The sequence below is a fragment of the Dipodomys ordii genome, unplaced genomic scaffold (genome assembly GCF_000151885.1).
Source record: "Dipodomys ordii isolate 6190 unplaced genomic scaffold, Dord_2.0 Scaffold13, whole genome shotgun sequence".
Taxonomy (NCBI): Eukaryota; Metazoa; Chordata; class Mammalia; order Rodentia; family Heteromyidae; genus Dipodomys; species Dipodomys ordii.
The window spans coordinates 16,622,810-16,641,945 of NW_012267229.1; the positions used below are offsets into that span (position 1 = coordinate 16,622,810).

At 48.2% G+C, this 19,136-nt stretch overlaps 1 protein-coding gene across 8 annotated transcripts in view; it reads left to right on the plus strand.

Annotated features, from left to right (window-relative positions):
- Window positions 1-19,136, plus strand: part of Epb41l1 (erythrocyte membrane protein band 4.1-like 1) — a 111,114-nt gene that overhangs the window by 53,649 nt on the left and 38,329 nt on the right. For 7 of the 8 annotated variants that reach the window (XM_013011054.1, XM_013011055.1, XM_013011060.1 and 4 more), the window contains exons 2-7: window positions 7,225-7,421; window positions 8,553-8,717; window positions 11,752-11,856; window positions 12,329-12,371; window positions 15,128-15,203; window positions 18,193-18,411. In XM_013011054.1, coding sequence (XP_012866508.1) covers window positions 7,239-7,421; window positions 8,553-8,717; window positions 11,752-11,856; window positions 12,329-12,371; window positions 15,128-15,203; window positions 18,193-18,411 — 791 coding nt within the window. In that variant the 5' untranslated portion in view covers window positions 7,225-7,238. The remainder of the gene's footprint in view (window positions 1-7,224; window positions 7,422-8,552; window positions 8,718-11,751; window positions 11,857-12,328; window positions 12,372-15,127; window positions 15,204-18,192; window positions 18,412-19,136) is intronic. The other variant, XM_013011057.1, reaches the window with a different exon arrangement.

Here is a 19,136-nt window from a genome sequence, read left to right on the forward strand (position 1 = left end):
TCTGGGGTTGATCTCTGCACTGGCAAGTCGGGGGGTGGAAAATGTAGTACCAAGGGAAAGGGACAGGCTCACTGTCCATGCAGAGGGCGCGTTAAGGACAGAGTCCCAATGCAGGGACAAGGCTGGCATGGTTGAAGAACAGACTTAGGGTCAGTACATCATGCACACAGTGGCGGGGGTAGTGTCAGAAGTCAGTAGGAGACTGGTTGAGGTGGGGGCTGATGTTGCAAAGGTGGTCAGGGCTGTAAGCAGAAGCCTATTGCTTGTGTCAGAAGTGGCGCTATGGCTCAAGCCGTAGAGCGCTAGCCTTGAGCTGAAGAGCTGAGGGACAGTGCCCAAGCCCAGAGTTCAAGCCCCACGACCGACCAAAAAAGAAAAAAGAATTTGTGTGTTAATTTCGTGGGAAGCTATTGGAGTTTTTTATTTTTAATTTTGTGTGTGTGTGCACGCGCGTGCATGTGCTTACACTGGGGCTTGAACTCAGGGCCTGGCCCTGTCCCTTAGTGTTTGTGTGTTGTTGTTTTTTAGTATAACTTTATTGTTATTATTAGGATGTTGTACAGAGAAGTTGCCATTTCATAAGTCAGATAATGATCATGATTCTTTTTTGGACGTGTTACCCCTTCGCTTTCCCCCAGTTCCCTTAATGCAGTTCACTTGAGGCAGCTCAAGGCTGGCTCCATTGGAATTTTTTTTTTTTTTTTGTATTTGTGTGCTGGTCCTGGGCTTGAACTCAAAGCCTGGGCACTGTCCCTTTTCTTTTTTTTTTTGCTGGTGGTGGAGCCTGAACTCTGGGCCTAGGCACTGTTCTGAGCTCTTCAGCTCAAGGCTAGCACTCTACCACTTGAGTCATAGCACCCACTTCCAGCTTTTTCTGTGTATGTGGTGCTGAAGAATCGAACCCAGGGCCTCATGCATACAAGGCAAGCACTCTACCACTGAGCTACCTTCCCAGCCCCTGTCCCTTTGCTTTTGTGCTCAAGGCTAGCACTCTACCATCTGAGCCACACCTGACTTGCAACTTTTTAGTGGATTAATTGGAGAAGAGTCTCATAGACTTTCTTGCTCCTGCTGGCTTTGAACTGCCATTCTCAGATCTCAGCCTCCTGAGTAGCTAGGATTATAGGCATGAACCACCAGTGCCTGGCTTCCATTGGAGCTTTTATTTTTATTTATTTTTTTTTGGTCCGGTCGTGGGGCCTGAACTCTGGGCCTGGGCACTGTTCCTCAGCTCTTCAGCTCAAGGCTAGCACTCTGCCACTTGAGCCACAGTGCCACTTCCAGCTTTTTTCTTCTTCTGCTTTTGTGGTGCTGAGGAATCGAACCCAGGGCCCCATGCATGCAAGGCAAGTGCTCTACCACTGAGCCAACTTCCCAACCCCTCCATTGGAGGTTTTAAAAAGGGCATCTAACTCAAAGTTGTACAAAGACCCTTGTGGCTTTCCTATGGAGTATAAACTCTAGGCGTGAACATAGAGAGTCATGGAGCAGCCTGGACATCGATCCTGGCTGGAGTTGGTTGTGCCCTGGACCTGGGTGTTAGCTTGAGGAAAGGGGAAAAGGACAAACGTGAATGACTGGCCTCAGAGATGCTGACTCACACTAATGCTGATTAAAAGGTTAACTGATGCCAGGTGATTCATTTTTATGGCGTGGTATCACTCCAGGACCAGTGGCTATTGCCTTGGCTGGCTGGGACATCCTCTCCCTGCAGGCTACCCAGATGGAAGACCACAGCACGAGATGGTTGATTAGTGCCCCTGGAAGGCAAGCCAGGGAGCCAGACAGTGGCAGAGCCCCAGATGCAGGCAGTCTTCTGGGCTGGCCCTCGCCCAGGGCAGGCGAGCATCCCAGCCACATTGGTGCCCCTCTCCTCAGCCCCAGACAGAGCTGGTGTGGGTGCTGTCAGCGTTCCCTTCTCTGGCTGACCTTTCTCTTTTCTAATCCTGTGCATTCAGCCTCTCCTCTCTGATGGTGTCATCAGTCTGGCCCTTTGGCCTCTCATCTCATAGAACATTCTCGTTCTGCATTCATTCTGGAGGGGCACTTCTGTTCTCAGGCCAGTCCTGAGAACAGCAGCTTTCCAATACTGCTTGAAATTGTAGGCCCACTTCATAGGCTTGTTTTACTGGGTGTACATAATGGTAAGTGTTTTTCTCTCTCTCTTTTCTGAATCTTCATCATCATCCTGAGAGGAGGGGGGTATCTCTGTTTTATAGAAAAGGAGGTCACATACCCAAGGTCACAGATAAAAGCAGGTGCTGGAGCTGAGCTTTCAGTCTCTAAGTACCTAACTCTAAAGCTAATGCTAGTATTGGGGCTTGAACTCAGGTCTGGGCATTGTCTCTTAGTTTTTTCACTCAAAGCTAGCACTTCTATCCATTTGAGCCATAGTTCCAGTTCTATGGGGTTTTTGGTTTTGTTTTGTTTTGGCGGTTAATTGGAGATAAGAGTCTCACAGACTTTCCTGCCTGGGCTAGCTTTGGATTGCAATCCTTATACTTCAGCCTCATGTATAGTTAGGATCACAGGCATGAGCCCTGGCGTCCAGCTAAGCCTGTGCTTTTGACCATTGAGATGCAGGGCTTTCAGTCCTGCTCTGCTGTCTGCAGGGTCTATGAATGACCGAGTGAAGTCTATGGCTTGATCCTGGACACTAAGTAGTGCTTAGTGGTGGAAGTCAACACTTTGAACTCTTAATTATTTTTAGTGCTTGTGGGGCTTGAATTCAGGGCCTGGGTTCTGTCCCTGAGATTTTTTTGCTCAAGACTAGCACTCTGCCACTTTGAGCCATAGCTCTACTTCCAGTTTTCAGGTGGTTCATTGGAGATCAGGGTCTTACAGACTTTCCTGCCCAGGCTTGCTTCAAACTGCAATCCTTAGATCTCAGCCTCCTGAGCAACTAAGATTACAGGTGTGAGCCATCAGTGCCTGGCAACACTTCTAACTCTTATAAGGCTGCTAGCACCACTTCAGCCTCTGTACCTCTCCCTAGGTACAGCCTGTCCCTCCTGCCAGGCTGTCTGGCACTCCCCTGTACAGTTTTCTTGGAGTGTCAGAATGCCAAGGTATCCTGTTCCCCACACAGACCCTTGATCTCACCTGGGCCTTTGCCTGCATGGTGACTCAAATCAAATGCTGTCCCTGCCATCTGTCTAAAGGCTCTTTGCTCCCTATTCTAGAAACCTTTGGGAACTGACTCTTTGGGGCTCCTCTGAGAGGCTAAAGCATACGCTGGCTGATCTAAATCCCATCCAGCCCTCTCCTAAGAGAATACCATCTTTAGTTGCAGCTTGCGCCAAGGGAAGTAGCACGTGCTTCCCTTAGGGTCTCCACAGTGCCTGGCTACCCAGTAGGCTCTCTCAGCCAGCTGACCTGGGCTGGACTGAACTGTAAGCACATGCTGCTGGGGCGGAAGCCAGGGCCAGCTTCGGGTTTCTTTCTGCAGCCTAAAGAGAGACCATGCTGTTATTCTTGGACTTGTCAAAAAAAAAAGGAAAGAAAAAAAGAAAGATTGCCTTATAAGGCTTAAAAATATATACTGTTATTTTTCCTTTTAATTCATAAATTTAAAAAAATTAAACAGATTTTATGTATCTCCTCTTATCCGGTCCTGAGCCTTCACCTCAGGACGGTGTCTGGGCACCGTCTCTCAGCTTTTCCACTCTGCCACTTGAGCCAAACCTCCACTTTTAGCTTTTTTTTGGTGGATAATTGGAGATAAGAGTCTCATGGACTTTACTGCCTGGGCTCGTTTTGCACCGTGATCCTCAGATCTCAGCCTCCTGAGTAGCTAGGATTACAGGGGAGAGCCATGGGCGCTTGGCTTTGGCTTTGTGCTGTATATTTAGGAAAGATGTGGAAGGCCCCTTGCCATGCTGTGAAGATAGGTTAAAGGAAAAATGAAAGAGGCTTATGGGAATGCGATGGGATAGAAAACTTTGCCTTTTAATATTTAATCTTTTTAATGTAGAGATACAGACATAGAAGGTTATGTAGATGATCAGCCAACCAACGTTGTTTTGTTTGTTTGTTTTTTAAAAATTGTTGTTTAGGGGCAAAAGTACCCATTACTGATCCCAGCCTCAACAAAAATAATGTTAGAGCTAAACTGGGGGAACCAAGAAACAAGCAGAGCCCTCACGCCAAGTTCGCTATGTTCCCTGAAATCTACTGGATTTCTGCACATGAGAAAGAATCAAACTAGACTTTTGTCTAGCTTCAGCCCAAGCCCCAGAGCTTTTCCCCCAGTTTAAATCTTCTTGGAAGTAGTCAGGAAAGCAATCTTTTTTTTGTGTAGTCAAGGGGCTTGAACTCAGGGCTTGAGCACCGTCCCTGAGCTTTTTTGCTCAAGACTAGCACTCTACCATATTGAGCCACAGCTCCGCTTCTGGTTTTTGAGTGGATACTTGGAGATAAAGAGTCTTACAGGGACTTTTCTACCTAGGCTGGCTTCTAACCAGGATCTTCAGATCTCAGCCTCCCAAGTAGATAAGATTACAGGCGTGAGCCACTGGCACCTGGCTAAGAAAAGCAATCTTAAGTCAACATCCTAGTTCTTCCTTTCCCAGGTCTCTAGCAAAGCCTGCCATTAGTCAAGTGACACAGATAATAGGACCAGGACACCTTCTGAGATAATTCAGTTCACTCCTCTTCTTTCATAGGAAGACTTGGAGAGCAAGAGACCAAGCTTGTCCACCAGCCCCCCTGACTCCCCAGATTTTTCGTCTATTTTCTCTCCCTCAAACTTGGCTCTCTCCACAAACCCCAACAATATAGCTGCAAAGAAGGATGCGCTTAGGCTCAGGCCAAGTACCAAGGGTGGTGAGTAGATGATGATTCATCCTCTCAGACAGCAAAAGAAATGGGGATAGAAAAAGCATGAGAATGTTTGAGTGAAGTAGCATGGGACATGGAAATGTGTACAGACTGTATTTTAATGATTACACAGACCCAGATGCTCCTCAATTTACAATAGTCTGACTTACAATTTTTTGACTTCATGATGGTGTGAAAGCACACCCCTACAACCATTCTGTCTTTCCCTGTCAGTACTTTATTCAATAATTTTTATGTGCTAGTCAAGGTTTATTAAATAGGCTTGATGTTGAATGATTTTCCCCAACCGTAGGGTGATGTCAGTGTCCTGGGCATGTTAAAGATCAGTGAGGCTCAACTAAGCTGTTTGATACATGAGGATATGAAATGAATTTGTATGGGTGTGGGGGTGTGTGCGCTCATGCATGCCCTCGTCTGGGGGCTTGAAATCTGGGCCTTGGGTCCCTAAGTTTTTTTTGCTCAAGGCTAACACTCTACACTTGAGCCAAAGCTCCACTTCTGGCTTTTTAGAGATAAAGAATCTCACAGACTTTCCTGTCCAAGCTGGCTTTGAACTGTGATCCTCAGTTCTCAGCTTACTGAGTAGCTGGGATTACAGGTGTGTGTCACCCAGCTGAAATACATTTTTTTTTATTGTTGTTGTTTTGGTCCAGTCGCGGGGCCTGAACTCTGGGCCTGAGCGCTGTCCCTCAGCTCTTCAGCTCAAGGCTAGCGCTCTACCACTTGAGCCACAGTGCCACTTCTGGCTTTTTTCTTTTTGCTTATGTGGTGCTGAGGAATCGAACCCAGGACCTCATGCATGCAAGGCAAGCGCTCTACCACTGAGCCACCTTCCCAGCCCTGAAATACATTTTTGACTTATAGTATTTTTAGTATATGTGGGTTTGCCAGTATGTAAACTCATGAAAAATCAAGCAGCATCTATACAGAAAAATTTATCAAAGTAATAGCTGTAGTTACTTCTGAGCAGTGGAAATAGGTTGTTGTTTTTCTCTTCTATTTAACTGTAGCTCTTGATTTGTTACCTATTACACTTGGAGATTCTTTGAATGATTTATGAATGTATTTATTTGTTCACTTATTTTATTTAAAGACACAGTCTCACTCTGTTATACAAGACCAGCTGGTCTCAAGCTCGTAGGTTCAAGAAGTCTCCTGCCTCAGTCTCCCAAGAAGTTGGGACTACAGGAAAATACCACTGTGCTCAGCAATTTAAATGATGGCTTTGAAAACTAGAGGTTAAAAAATAAATTTTTAATCAGGTGCTGGTGGCTCATGCTTGTAATCCTAGCTATTCAGGAGGCTGAGATCTGAGGATTGTGGTTCAAGCCAGCCTGGGGAGGAAAGTCTGTAAGATTTTTATCTCCAATTAACAAAACAACAACAGAAAACAAATAGAGCTGTGGCTCAAGTGGTAGAGCACCAGCCTTGAGAAAAAGAAAAAAAAAAACAAAAAAAGCTCAGGGACCCTGCCCAGGCCCTGAGTTCAAGCCCCAAGACCAGCACAAAATAAATAAATAAATGATAAATAAATATATAAATTTTTCTGATGTATACACACACACACACACACACACACACACAGAGATGTTGAGGCTTTTATTTTGCCATTCTTCTCTCTCTGCAATGGGCTCATTCTAACAGAGTACCTGGACAGTGAGTGTCATCCTGGATTCTCTCTGGAATGACCTCATTTAATATTCCAAAGGGAAAATCCTAAGAAGAGCCTGTCCCCTAAGTTCTTCACTTTGTGGCTGAGTCCCAGAGAGGTCAGGTGATTGGTATATTTGTGTCAGACTTGATCTCGAACCCCATTCCTGAGTTTTATGTAGGCTTATTCCCCAGCACCTATGTGAAGCCTCGCTGGAGGTGTAGGTGTGGAAATTATTGCAGGCTGGGCATGATGAAGCTTGCCAAAATTCAGGACCCTATGGGCCTGAAACCCGGAGCTGTCTTGGTTGAGGTCAGCATGTCTAGTGTTTATTGAAGGGCTACCATGGTTCAGGTATGGGTGGGGAGACAGCCTGGCTAGGGTCTTGCCTGGAGCTGGTCACTGCTTCCTATACTCCTGACAGAATGGGGCTTCCTGGAAAGAACCCTGTCACCCCTAGAAAGGACCCAGGGTCAAGAGATTGGGATCACTGATGAACTATGACACACAGTATGGTGGGGGTGGGGGCAGGGAGAAGGGCCTGTGACCTCTACTACCACTATTAACCCCTCACTTTTCATGTCCTCCCTCCCCATTTGCTCTGTCCTTTCCTCCTCTCCTGCCTTCCTTCTCTCTGGCTCTTTGTCCATTTGTCACCATCTGTCTCTCTCCATGTGTGGTTCCTGTTCCCTCACTCTGTCACACTATTGCTGTCCCTCTCCGTGCCAATGCAGGCGTGCTGGTCACCATGACAACAGAGGCAGGTCCCGATTCTGAGGTGAAGAAAGCTCAGGAGGAGGCCCCACAGCAGCCTGAGGCCGTGGCTGCAGCTGCTGCGACCACCCCGGTCACCCCCGCAGGCCACGGCCACCCAGAGGCCAACTCCAATGAGAAGCAACCATTCCAGCCGGACACTCGGCCTGCTGAACAGGTGTGTACCTGAGAGCCCAGGGCATCCGTCTTCCCACCCAGCCAGTCCTCTGGGTTCAGGGCTTTGGACTCAGGTATTTTCTCAGCAGGAAAGAAAGAGGGAAAGTAAGACTTATTCCTGACTCATTGCATACTGAGCAGTATGCTGGGGGCTTTGTGGTCATTTTTATATTTAATTCTCTTAAACCTTAGAGGGAAGCTGCTAATTTCCTCATTTTACACTTGGAGAAACTGTGGCTCAGTGGGATGAAGCCAGTTAGTTACCCAGAGTCACACTGCCCTAAAGTGACAGAAGTGAAAGTCAGATCTAGAAGTGATTTCAAAAATAGTTCTTTTACCTTTATTTTCCTGCCTATGAGCCTTTCCATTTGAGCTTGACAAGTTCAGTGTGACTCTGGAGCAAAACTTATCCCAGTAGAACTACCAGGGATTAGAGGAATCATCTAGTCCTCAAATTCACATCTCCCTTCCTTCCTTTACCATAGGCCCAGTGTAGGATTGATCACAGGAAGAGGCCGGGCTCTGGTCCTGCCTCCAGTAGACCTTTTTTTTTTTTTTTTTTTGTCGGTCATGGGGCTTGAACTCTGGGCCTGGGCGCTGTCCCTCAGCTCTTCAGCTCAAGGCGAGCGCTCTACCACTTGAGCCACAGCGCCACTTCCAGTTTTCTGGTGGTTTATTTATTTATTTATTTTTGTTGGTCGTGGGGCTTGAACTCTGGGCCTGTGTCCCTCAGCTCTTCAGCTCAAGGCGAGCGCTCTACCACTTGAGCTACAGCGCCACTTCCGGTTTTCTGGTGGTTTATTGGAGATAGGAGTCTCACGGTTTTTCCTGCCTCCTGAGTAGCTAGGATTACAGGCGTGAGCCACCAGCGCCTGGCTATCCAGTAGACCTTTAACAGCTCCCAGTGATAGACAAGTCCAGATGGTTGCCTGGATGGTTTGTGCATTGTTCTAGAGAGATAGGACAGCTCTGGCCACAGGTTCAGTTCTGTGGGATGCTCCTGATTTACAAGGCAGTGGCCCTTGTTTTGAGAGCCATCTTGGACCTCGCTTCCTCCTGATTACTTCCTGCTTGTGTGAAAGACTGTGATTTCAAACCTACTGACCAAACCCTTCCTTGGTTGGACCCACAGAGCCTAGACATGGAGGACAAAGACTTCTGTGAGGCTGATGGCCTGTCAGAGAGGACCACGCCCAGCAAGGCCCAGAAATCACCCCAGAAGATTGCCAAGAAGTTCAAGAGTGCCATCTGCCGAGTCACTCTGCTTGATGCCTCTGAGTATGAGTGTGAGGTGGAGGTAGGGGAGCACTAAGTGCCATATGCCCTCTCCCTGGCCGGCCAGCCTCAGAGCAACCGAGGCTCCTGTGTGTCCTCAACCTGAGCCAGACCAGAGGGGTCCTGGACCGGCTACAGTGTCCAGAGAGATGACCTGGCCCAGTCTTCCTTTGTACAGATGGTAGCAACAAGGCCAGAAAGGTCAATTGTGGTTGAGCACAATATTAGACTCAGTGCAGGGCAGGCATCAGGAAAGGATCCTCAGGGCAGTTCTATCACTGTCTGACCCCTAGATTTGAAGCCCAGAAACAGCTCTTCTGTCTCAGCCACCAGCGTGATCAATGAAACTAGAATCTTTTTATTTTTACTTTCATTTTTAATTTAATTTTATTTGTTTTGGTGCCAGTCTTGGGTCTTGAACTCAGGTCCTGGGCACTGTCCTTGAGTTTCTTTTGCTCAAGGCTAGCACTCTACCACTTAAGCCACAGTGCCACTTCCGGTTTTTTCTGTTTATGTGGTACTGAGGAATTGAACCCAGGGCTTCATGTATGCTAAGCAAGCACTCTGCCACTAAGCCACATTCCCAGCCCCATCCCTTAGCTTTTTTGATTAAGGCTAGTGCTCTACCAGTTGAGCTGTAGCTCTATGTCTGGCATTTTGGTGGAGATGAGACTCTCATAGACTTTCCTGCCAGGGCTGGCTTTAAACCAGGATCTCCAGATTCCCGAGAAGCTAGAATTATAAGCATGAGCCACTGGCACCCGGCTTTAATATTTATTTATTTATTTATGGTCAGTTATGGGGTTTGTGTACTGTCCCTGAGCTCTTCAGCTCAAGGCAAGCATTCTACCACTTGAGCCACAGCACCACTTCAGGTTTTTTTTTTTGTTGTTAGTTTGTTTTTTTCTGGTGGTTAATTGGAGATAAGAGTCTCTCAGACTTTTCCTGCCTGGGCTGGTTTTGAACCATGATCCTCAGATCTCAGCCTCCTGAGTAGCTAGGATTACAGGCATGAGCCACCAGTGCCCAGCTTTTTTTTTTTTTCTTGTTTCTTTTGTATGATAGGTAGTAAGAGGGGTCCTCTCATCCTTGTGAACAGCCCTGTCCAAGGTCCTGCCTCTAGTCTCCAGAATAAAACTTATCTTCTCAGGGTTCTGTATCAAGTAGGTCCACACAGGCCTAGGTGGTCAAAGGGAAAGATCAGTTTCATCTGTGGAGAAGTGCCTGCGGCATGGCCCTGCCTCTTGGCTTAAATAAGCTCAGATCCGCCCTCACAGGGGACTCTTCATCCATACCTTCCCACCCCCATCTAACCCTTCCTCCCTTAGGAGTTCTGCTTTGGTCCAGCATCACACCAGGCCCTTCTCCACAGGCACAAAAGAGTTCAGAGGGTGGCCCCACTACCAAGACAGCCAGGAGTACTTTGGAGTACTTTTCCTTCTTTCCATGCCCTGTTTTGTGTTTTTTGGGTTTTTTTTGGTTGGTAGTAGATCCTGAACTCTGGGCCTGGGCACTGTCCCTCAGCTCTTCAGCTCAAGGCTAGCACTCTGCCATTTTGAGCCACAGCACCACTTCTGGTTTTTGAGTGGTTAATTGGAGATAAGAGTCTTAAAAGGACTTTTCTGCCCAGACTGACTTTGGACCTCAATACTCAGATCTCAGCTTTCTGAGCAGCTAGGATTACAAGGAGCCACTGGTGCCCAGCTAGTTTGGTTTTTAGGTGTATTTCTGTAGAAGGGTTTTAGGGTGGATACCTTACCTGTGCTTGAACAAAGTAAAGGGTTACTTTCTTCTTCTTGTTTGCCTGTGTGTGTGTCCCAACATGTTGCTTTAGTCTGACCTAGAAGTCCGTAGGGGCTTTGGTCCAGGCCAGATGTTCTCCCTCACGCAGACTCTTCCAGTCTCAGGAATTCCTTGCCAGGCCTGGTGCTGATCCCTGGTCCCCAGGGACCAGCCCGACCCTGGAGAGCCCTCATTCTTTCCCTCAAGTCCCCTACCTTTTCAGGTGGTGACTGCCTCCCATTCCCTTAGCCTAGTTATGCTCAGTCCTTGGGCTGGGCTGGACTTGTTTCAGGAGAGCACTGGGGAGAAGGTAACTCTGACCGTGCTGCTTCGGGTGGAGGCTGATTCAGACCCATGGCTCTTTCTACCACCTCACCTGCTACCCCCATCAGGACCAGCCAGGAAAGGACAATAACAGTCTATGATTCAAATCCCACCCCCTCCCCTGCTGCCCTGCCCACATCCCTCATTTCTCAAGGGGCTCTTCTTCTCCTCCTACCCCCAAAGCTTAGAATTTTGGTGTGTTGCTCCCACTGATTGCTGTAAAGAAGGAGAAATCAGTCACTCCCCACTATACCCCAACTGGCCCTAAGCAAGGTCATTGTCTAGAGAGACACCCAGTAGACTCTGAGGAGGCCTAGGTGAGCAGATGTTTTCACCTCAGAACTTCTTTTTTTATTGTCAAGTTGATGTACAGAGGAATTACATTTACATAAGTAAGGTAACAAGTACATTTCTTGTCAAACTTGTTACCCCTTCCCTCATTTTTCTCCTATTCTCCCTCCCAACCCTTCCCTCAGAACTTAACAGTCAGAGGGCCAGGCACCAGTGGCTCATGCCTGTAATCTCACTATTCAGGAGGCTGAGATCTGAGGATCACAGTTCAAAGCCAGTATGGGCAGGAAAGTCCATGAAACTCTTACCTCCAATTAACCACCAGAAAACCGAAGTGGCACTGTGGCAAAGCCAGATGCTGGTGGCTCACGCCTGTAATCCTAGCTATTCAGGAAAGTGAGGTCCGCCAAGGATCGAGATTCAAAACCAGCCTGGGCAGGAAAGTCCGTGAGACTCAGGGACAGACCCCAGACTCTGAGTTCAAGCCCCATGACTGAACCCCCACCCTAAAAAAAGACTCAGAGAGGAAAGCCAGGTTACAGGAGTCCAGACACAGGGGGCTCTTGGGGGCTCTCCAGTCATCCGAATGGAGCCCACGGGAGCTCTTGACCCCAGTCTAAAGTACACGAAGCCCTACAGCAGCTCTGCTCTCCCTTCAGAAGCACGGCCGCGGCCAGGTACTGTTTGACCTGGTCTGTGAGCACCTCAACCTCCTGGAGAAGGACTACTTCGGCCTGACCTTCTGCGATGCTGACAGTCAGAAGGTACCTGGCTGGGTGAGGCCTGCTGCAGCAGGCTGGGGAGTGGGTGGAGAGGGGGAAGCCTTTCCTCTTAGGCCTCCCTGCCCTGGCCATACCCCCTGGCTTCTATCATTTCCCAGGCGCCTTCTACTTGTCCACCCTCAAGGAACAGCAACTTCTGTTCACCCTCAGTTCTCTGTCTCCACTTCTTGCCCCTGGTCTCTAGATGGTATCTAGAGAGCACCATTGTGACTATATGGATTGCTTGCAAGAACTGAGGGTCCCCTTGGGGGATGTGGGGCTATAATACCCAGTCACTATGGCAATGCCAACCCTGGGTGCTGGGTTTCCCAACCCCCACCTCCCAGTCCCAAGGGAAAGGGTCCCAGGGGTGTTTCCCAATAGGTGCTGTCAATTGGCCATTACAGGATCCTACTCTCTAAGCCCCATTGGGCCTCTCCTCCATTCCCCTCTAAATAACTCTGTTCTGTTTCAGAACTGGCTGGATCCCTCCAAGGAAATCAAGAAGCAGACCCGGAGTGAGTGGCAGCTGTGTGGAGGGTGGGGGGTGGGGGTTAAAGATGGGACTGTCATACAGTGAGCTCCTTGGTTCCACATGGCGGTTTTGGGGAAGGTAGGGTGGACATGGTTTTATAGATGATGGGTCTGAGGTCCAGAGAATGGAATTGATCATGCAGAGTTACAAGCAAGTTGGCAGAGTTAGGGTAGTCACCAATGACCCTTTTCCCAGAAGCCCAGAGAGAGCAGGTACTTACCCAAGCTCACAGAGCCAAATATTGCCTGAACCACTCTTGAGTCCTGGCCTTTCATCCGGTGCTCTTTTCAAGGCCTGAGGAGAAGGCAGATGAGCAGGCTGACAACCTGTCTTTTTTTTGGCACATTGAGACAAGGCCTGTTGGGAGGGGTGGGGCAGCTTTCAAATGGCAGAAGGGGGAGTTCTGTGGTCCCAGCAAGGTACCCTGCAGGAAGTGGAGACCTGGAGCCTGGAGGCAGAGAGCCCTCTACTCAAGGCCCCTCCTCCTGACTATGCTTGGTCTCTCTAGGGTTGGACTCCCTGGTCCCCTGGCTGGGAAGCTGTAGCTGAGCCAGTTGCCATGACAGCAAGCAGCTGGGCCCAGGGATGCCAGCCTGACTCTGCGGGAGGGGCCTTGAGGAGATCTTCCTGTAGGTTTCTGTCAGTTGGAGACAAAGAGGCAGAGCATGCAGCAGAGCATGCTCCTCTGAGGCTGACAGCATCCTAGGCCTGAGCTTCCGGCTGTCCTCTGGTAGCTCCAGCCTGCCTGAGAGGGCTGTCTCCTATGGGAAGAAAACCCATATGGGCAGCCAAATGTGCAGTCTTTAGTAAAGATCAGGAGCCTGGAAAAGAGAGGCAACCAGGCCAAATCCTTAGGCCTCAGCGTGGTTCCCCAGAATGTGTGTGCGGCCCCTTGCCAGCCCAGCTTGGCATGTGGATGTTGCCACTGGTGGTACCTCAAGCCAAAGATGCAGTCTTGGTCCTTAGCAAGTACATCCCCTAATAGAAGCCCAGACTCTGCCCCACTCCAGAAACTTGCAGCTATTCATCCTCATCCTTCCCCATGGGATCCCAGGGATACAATTTTGCCTCCCTCCAGTCCTTTATGATGGCCCCTCAGCTTCTGGAGGTAGCTCCCCAAACTCCTATCCCATGGGAGTGTCATCTCTCAAGCCTCAGTGACCATCACCTTGGGTACCTGGGGAAGTGCTATAGAGCCTACTGCCTCTCCTTAGCAAGTGGACTGGCCATTCCCATCTTGTGAGATGAGGGTGACAGTTAAATTGACAAATGCATGGACAGCACTCAGCCAAGAACAGGTGCTCAGTGGCTGTTTTATTTGAGCTTTTCTATAGCATATGGACAGACACTAGGGCCAGACCATCTGGATTTGAGTCCTGGTCTATCACTCCCTCTTGTGTTAGATAACTGATCTGTGCCTCAGTTTCTTCATCTATAAAGTGGGATCATGATAGTATTTAGCTTTAGAATTGTGAGAAGAAATGAGTCGTCATGTGTATGATACCAATGACAGTGCCTGCACCTATAATTAATATATACCAGCCTATCTGGAATGTATTACCTCTGGATGTTACAATTTTTTTGTCAGTAGTAGGACTTGAACTCAGGGCCTGGGTTCTATCCTTGAGCTCGTTTGCTCAAGGCTAGCACTCTACTAGCTTGAGCCACAGCTCCACTTATGGTTTTATGGTGGTTAATTGGAGGTAAGAGTCTCACAGACCTTCTTGCCCTGGCTGGCTTTGGACTGTGATCCTAATATCTCGGCATCCTGTGTAGGTAGGATTACAGGCTTGAGCCACTAGTGCCCAACGCTCTGGCTATTACTTACTATTACTGTTATTTTTCTTGAGAGAGTGTGTGTTCGTATCACCTTGAGATTGCTTTTCTCCAAGAATCCTTATGGTCTGGAGCCTGGGCTCTGAGGTCAGATAATAGATTTTGGACCCCTATTCTCTGCCACCAATTAGATGAGTGACTGAGGAAAGTCACTTAGTCTCAGAATCTTCCCCTATAAAAGGGAAACTCAGCTGAGAAGGTGGCTCATGCTTGCCTTGCATGCATAAGGCCCGGGGTTTGATTCCTCAGCACCACATAAACAGAAAAAGCTGGAAGTGGCGCTGTGGCTCCAGTGGTAGAGCAATAACCTTGAGCTAAAGAGCTGAGGGACAGTGCCCAAGCCCAGAGTTCAGGCCCCATGACCAATTTAAAAAAAAAAAGGGAGGGGGGAACTCAGGCTGGGGATATAGCTCAGGGGCAGAACTCTTATACAAGGCTTTAAGTTGCATCTCAGCTTTGCAAAATAACAATAATAGTAATAATAATAATAACAATTATACCTCAGGGTGATTATGGAGATTAACTTACTACCTGTGCATGAACCTAGCTCACTTCTTGTTGGGCTAGGTGTCTGAGTCTGCAAAATAGGGCTAATCACAGGACTTACTTGTGGGGTTGTTCTGAAGCTTGGGAAAGTGAAGTTTGCAAAGCAGGATGCATGTAGTGTGAGTACCTGGCACACAGCACTAAGTTTTCTTTCTACTTCCTTCTCATTGCTCACAAGTCTCTTGACCTGAGTCTTGGTTTTCTCATCGCTCAACTGAGAATCATGTTTCAGCCTTCCTGGTTCCATTGTCATGAGATTAGAGATAGAAAACTGAAAACTTATGATTGGCTGGCATATCCAGGCTGTCCACTGAGATGATGGGGCCTCTCTAATCTCTCCTCCTCTTCTCCTCTCAGGCAGCCCCTGGAATTTTGCCTTCACAGTCAAGTTCTACCCCCCTGACCCTGCTCAGCTGACAGAAGATATTACTAGGTGAGGACTGTGGATGGAGGCCAGGCATATAGCCCTGTGGGACTGTGAATGAGTGTACCTAGACTGAAAGGCACAGACTAAGCATGGCTAGAAGTAGTGAAACAGACAGATGAGGCTGGTCCTTGTGGTTTCTGCCTGTAATTCCATTACACAGAAAGTTGAGGCAGGAGGATTAGGAGACCAAAGACAACTTAGACTACATAGTGGATTTGAAAAGTCAGCCTGGAAGACCATATTAGAAAAAAAAAATCCATTTGGAAGTGGCACTATGGCTCAAGTGGTAGTGTGCTTGTCTTGAGCTGAAGAGCTGAGGGACAGCACCCAGGCCCAGAGTTCAAGCCCTATGACCAACCCCTCCCCCCCCAAAAAAAAAAATCTAAGGACAGAAATACAGATGTGAGTTGCACCTGACCCTTAACTTCAGAAGAGGAGAAGGTGACCCAGGGGCCTGTTGGACCTATTATGCACTTAAGAGGACAGTTGTTGTGGGAAAAGTTGCTCTTCAGCACTGGGCAATCATTGGCCCCTGGGAATTGGGCCCCTGATTGTTGGAATAAAGCTAGAGATCTGAGAGTGGAAACCACACATTTTATGTATTGACAAACTCAGGCACACAGTGTATGAACCTCGTGTGGGCCATCTCTGGGACAAATACAGCCCACGTGAGGGCTGATAGGAGGGAGTAAAATGCCAGAGCTGCTTTCTATGTAGGATTGGTCCAGTGTGTCCTCTGTACAAGCACATGGAGATCAGATCAGGCAGAGGCCGCCTGGGCTACTGGGGAGAACACAGCCGATGTGTGCAGTCCTGCGCCATAGATCAGGTGGCCTGAGAGTGAAAGGGACACAAAGCATCCTTCCAATGGCAGCCTCATGCTCTCATCATGTGCCTGCAAACTAATGCAGGGAGAGGCCCTTCTCTGTCTCTAAGCCTGGTCCAGAGAGATGACATCACTGCAGGATAGATTGGGGCTGTGTCATCCAAGTGATGGGTCCTAAACCCCACGATAAATTCTCAGTGTGAGGGGCCGTTAAGCCACCTTCTCTCTCCCATTTGGTCCCTTCTTAATGCCTGCTCCCTGTTTACAAGCAGTAGTCCAATGTTAAGCCACCAGCTCTGGCCTTGGGGAATAAAACAGATGTTCTCGCGAGGCCTGGTGGTTCAGGCCTATAACCCTAGCTACTCAGGAGGCTGAAATCTGAGGGTTGAGGTTTGAAGCCAGCCTGAGCAGGAAAGTCCATGAGATTCTTATTTCCAATTAAACACCAAAAACAAAACAACAATAACAACAGAAAAACAACCTGGAAGTAGAACTGTGGCTTAAGTGATAGAGCACTAGCCTGGAGTGAAAAGACCCAAAGTTTAAACCCCAGGACTGCCACCGGGATTAAAAAAAAAAAAAAGACATGTCCTAAAATAGGTAAGCTTCCAGTCTTGGCCTCATTCACCTCTTCTTGAGCCCTGAGGTCACCTTGAAACCAAAGTGGCTACAGGCAGATCTAAACTCCAGAGCTAGAATCCAGCACCCCACTCCCTTCACCCTTCCAGTCTTGCCCTGGAGCCTCTCCTCTCAGTGCGGGACTCTAGGCATTGGGCTTCGAGAGACACCAGGGGGAAAGTTAGCCCTGTCCAGCCCAGATGGCCACAGGAGGTAGAGTGGTAGGAGCAGCTGATTAAGTCAAAAATAGTGAGGCCTAAAATAAGCCGGTCAAAATGACAAATTGATTGCGATGAAAGATTGGTCAGAGTGTCTGGCAGTAATTCCTGAATTTTTTAGCTTTTGAACAAAATGTCACAAGCCCATGCTCAGTGTCTGGACCATCTGAGCCCTGCTGGTTCTGAGCCTGTGCTATGGCTGTGAGCACACACTTGGACTGAACTTTTTTTTTGTCCATTGTGGGGCTTGAAACTCAAGGCCTGGGCACTGTCCATGAGGTCTTTTTGATCAAGGCTAGTGCTTTACCACTTAGAGCCACAAGCACTACTTCTTGTTTTCTGGTGAATCATTGGAGATAAGAGTCTCACGGACTTTTTCCTGCCTGGGCTGGTTTTGAACCTTGATCCTCAGATCTCAGCCTCCTGAGTAGCTAGGATTAAGGCATGAGCCACCAGCGCCTGACCTATATGTGCCTTTTACCCGGGCTTCAGTTTTGACTCAAATAATGTCATGGAATTCTAAAATTTACACCAAGTAAAAGCCCCTTTAAAGGAAGAGAAATAGATGATTGGAAAAAAAATTACAACACATAGCAAAAAGGGCAGGGGAGACGTCACTGGTTGAAAATGAACTGAAACACAGTGTGTGTATTTTCAATACACAATAACTGATAAAGCAATAACAAAATAGTTTTAAATGGTTCTAAAAATTGTCAAGTCATCCAACTGTGCATATAGCATAAAAAAATAAAAAGAAAAATGAGCCAGGCGCCGGTGGCTCACACCTATAATCCTAGCTACTCAGGAGGCTGAGATCTGAGGATCACAGTTCAAAGCCAGCCTGGGCAGAAAACTCCGTGAGACTCTTATCTCCAATAAAGCACTAGAAAACCAGAAGTGGCGCTGTGGCTCAAGTGGCAGAGTGCTCGCCTTGAGCTGAAGAGCGCAAGGACAGTGCCCAAGCCCAGAGTTCAAGCCCCATGACCAACCAAAAAAAATAAATAAAACAAAAACAAACAAACCATGGCCTGGTGGTTGGAAATGGTTCTTGAAGCCAATTTGTTTTTCACACAATTTACTTAGAGCTGGAGGCAAAATAAAAAGTTTGGAGAGGAAAGTCCATCTGGGCTATGAGAGGCAGTCCAGAAATGAAAATGAATGAGGCAGAGTCACATGTGCCAGGAAAAACCAGCCCTAAGGCTTGTGGAGGGAGGGCGGGGTGCGGAGTGGGGTGGGGGAGAGCGTAGGGGGAAGTCGGGGAATCTGAAGGTATCAGTCGGTTCATACATCTCCAGGCCTAGGCCCGAGCCCACGCCCTCTCTCCCCTCTCCAGGTACTACCTGTGCCTGCAGCTGCGGGCAGACATCATCACAGGCCGGCTGCCCTGCTCCTTTGTCACGCATGCTCTGCTGGGCTCCTATGCTGTGCAGGCTGAGCTGGGTGACTATGATGCCGAGGAACATGTGGGCAACTATGTCAGTGAGCTCCGCTTCGCCCCTAACCAGACCCGGGAGCTGGAGGAGAGGATCATGGAGCTGCACAAGACATACAGGTGAGTGGGTCTGCTGACTGGTTGGTTGGAGCTCTTCCTTGCAGGATCTAGGCGCTGACGTTGTACTGTCCGTGAGCTACCTGGCTCTACTCCAAACCCAAGGTGGCTGAAAACAGTTGCCCTCAGATAGGAATAACAGACTAGCTGTGTGACCATAAGTGATCTCTTGGGACCTCAGGGTTTTTTGTTTCATTTTTTTCTGTACCAGAACTGGTGCTTGAACTCAGGCCCTAGGTGTTATCTCTTAGCTTTTTTGCTCAAGGCCAGTGCTCTGCCACTTGAGCCACAGCTCCACTTCAGGCTTTGGAGAAAGGAATCTCATAGACTATCCTGCTCAGGCTGGCTTCAGACCTAGATGTGCAGATCTCAGCCTCCTATGTAGCTGGGATTGCAGGTATGAGCCACTGGTGTCTAGCTGAGACCTTTTAAATTTCTTAAGTTTCTATATGGGTATTATAATTCCCTGCCCTTGACCTATGAGGATTTTTCTTTATCTGCCACGTGGAGGTGATAACTAATTATGTGCCTCCGTGTGAATGAGCTAATGTCTAGATCTTGGCATAAAGTTCAAATGCTTGGGTTCACCATCTGGTTCTGTTGCTTTCTAACCAGGAGGGCTTGGCAGGTCACTTCATTTTCCCATGCTTTGGTCTGTTCAAAGTGGAGCTGTAAACCCACCTTGCAGGGTTGTTGGGAGGCCATGTGGCACTACTAAAGACACACTG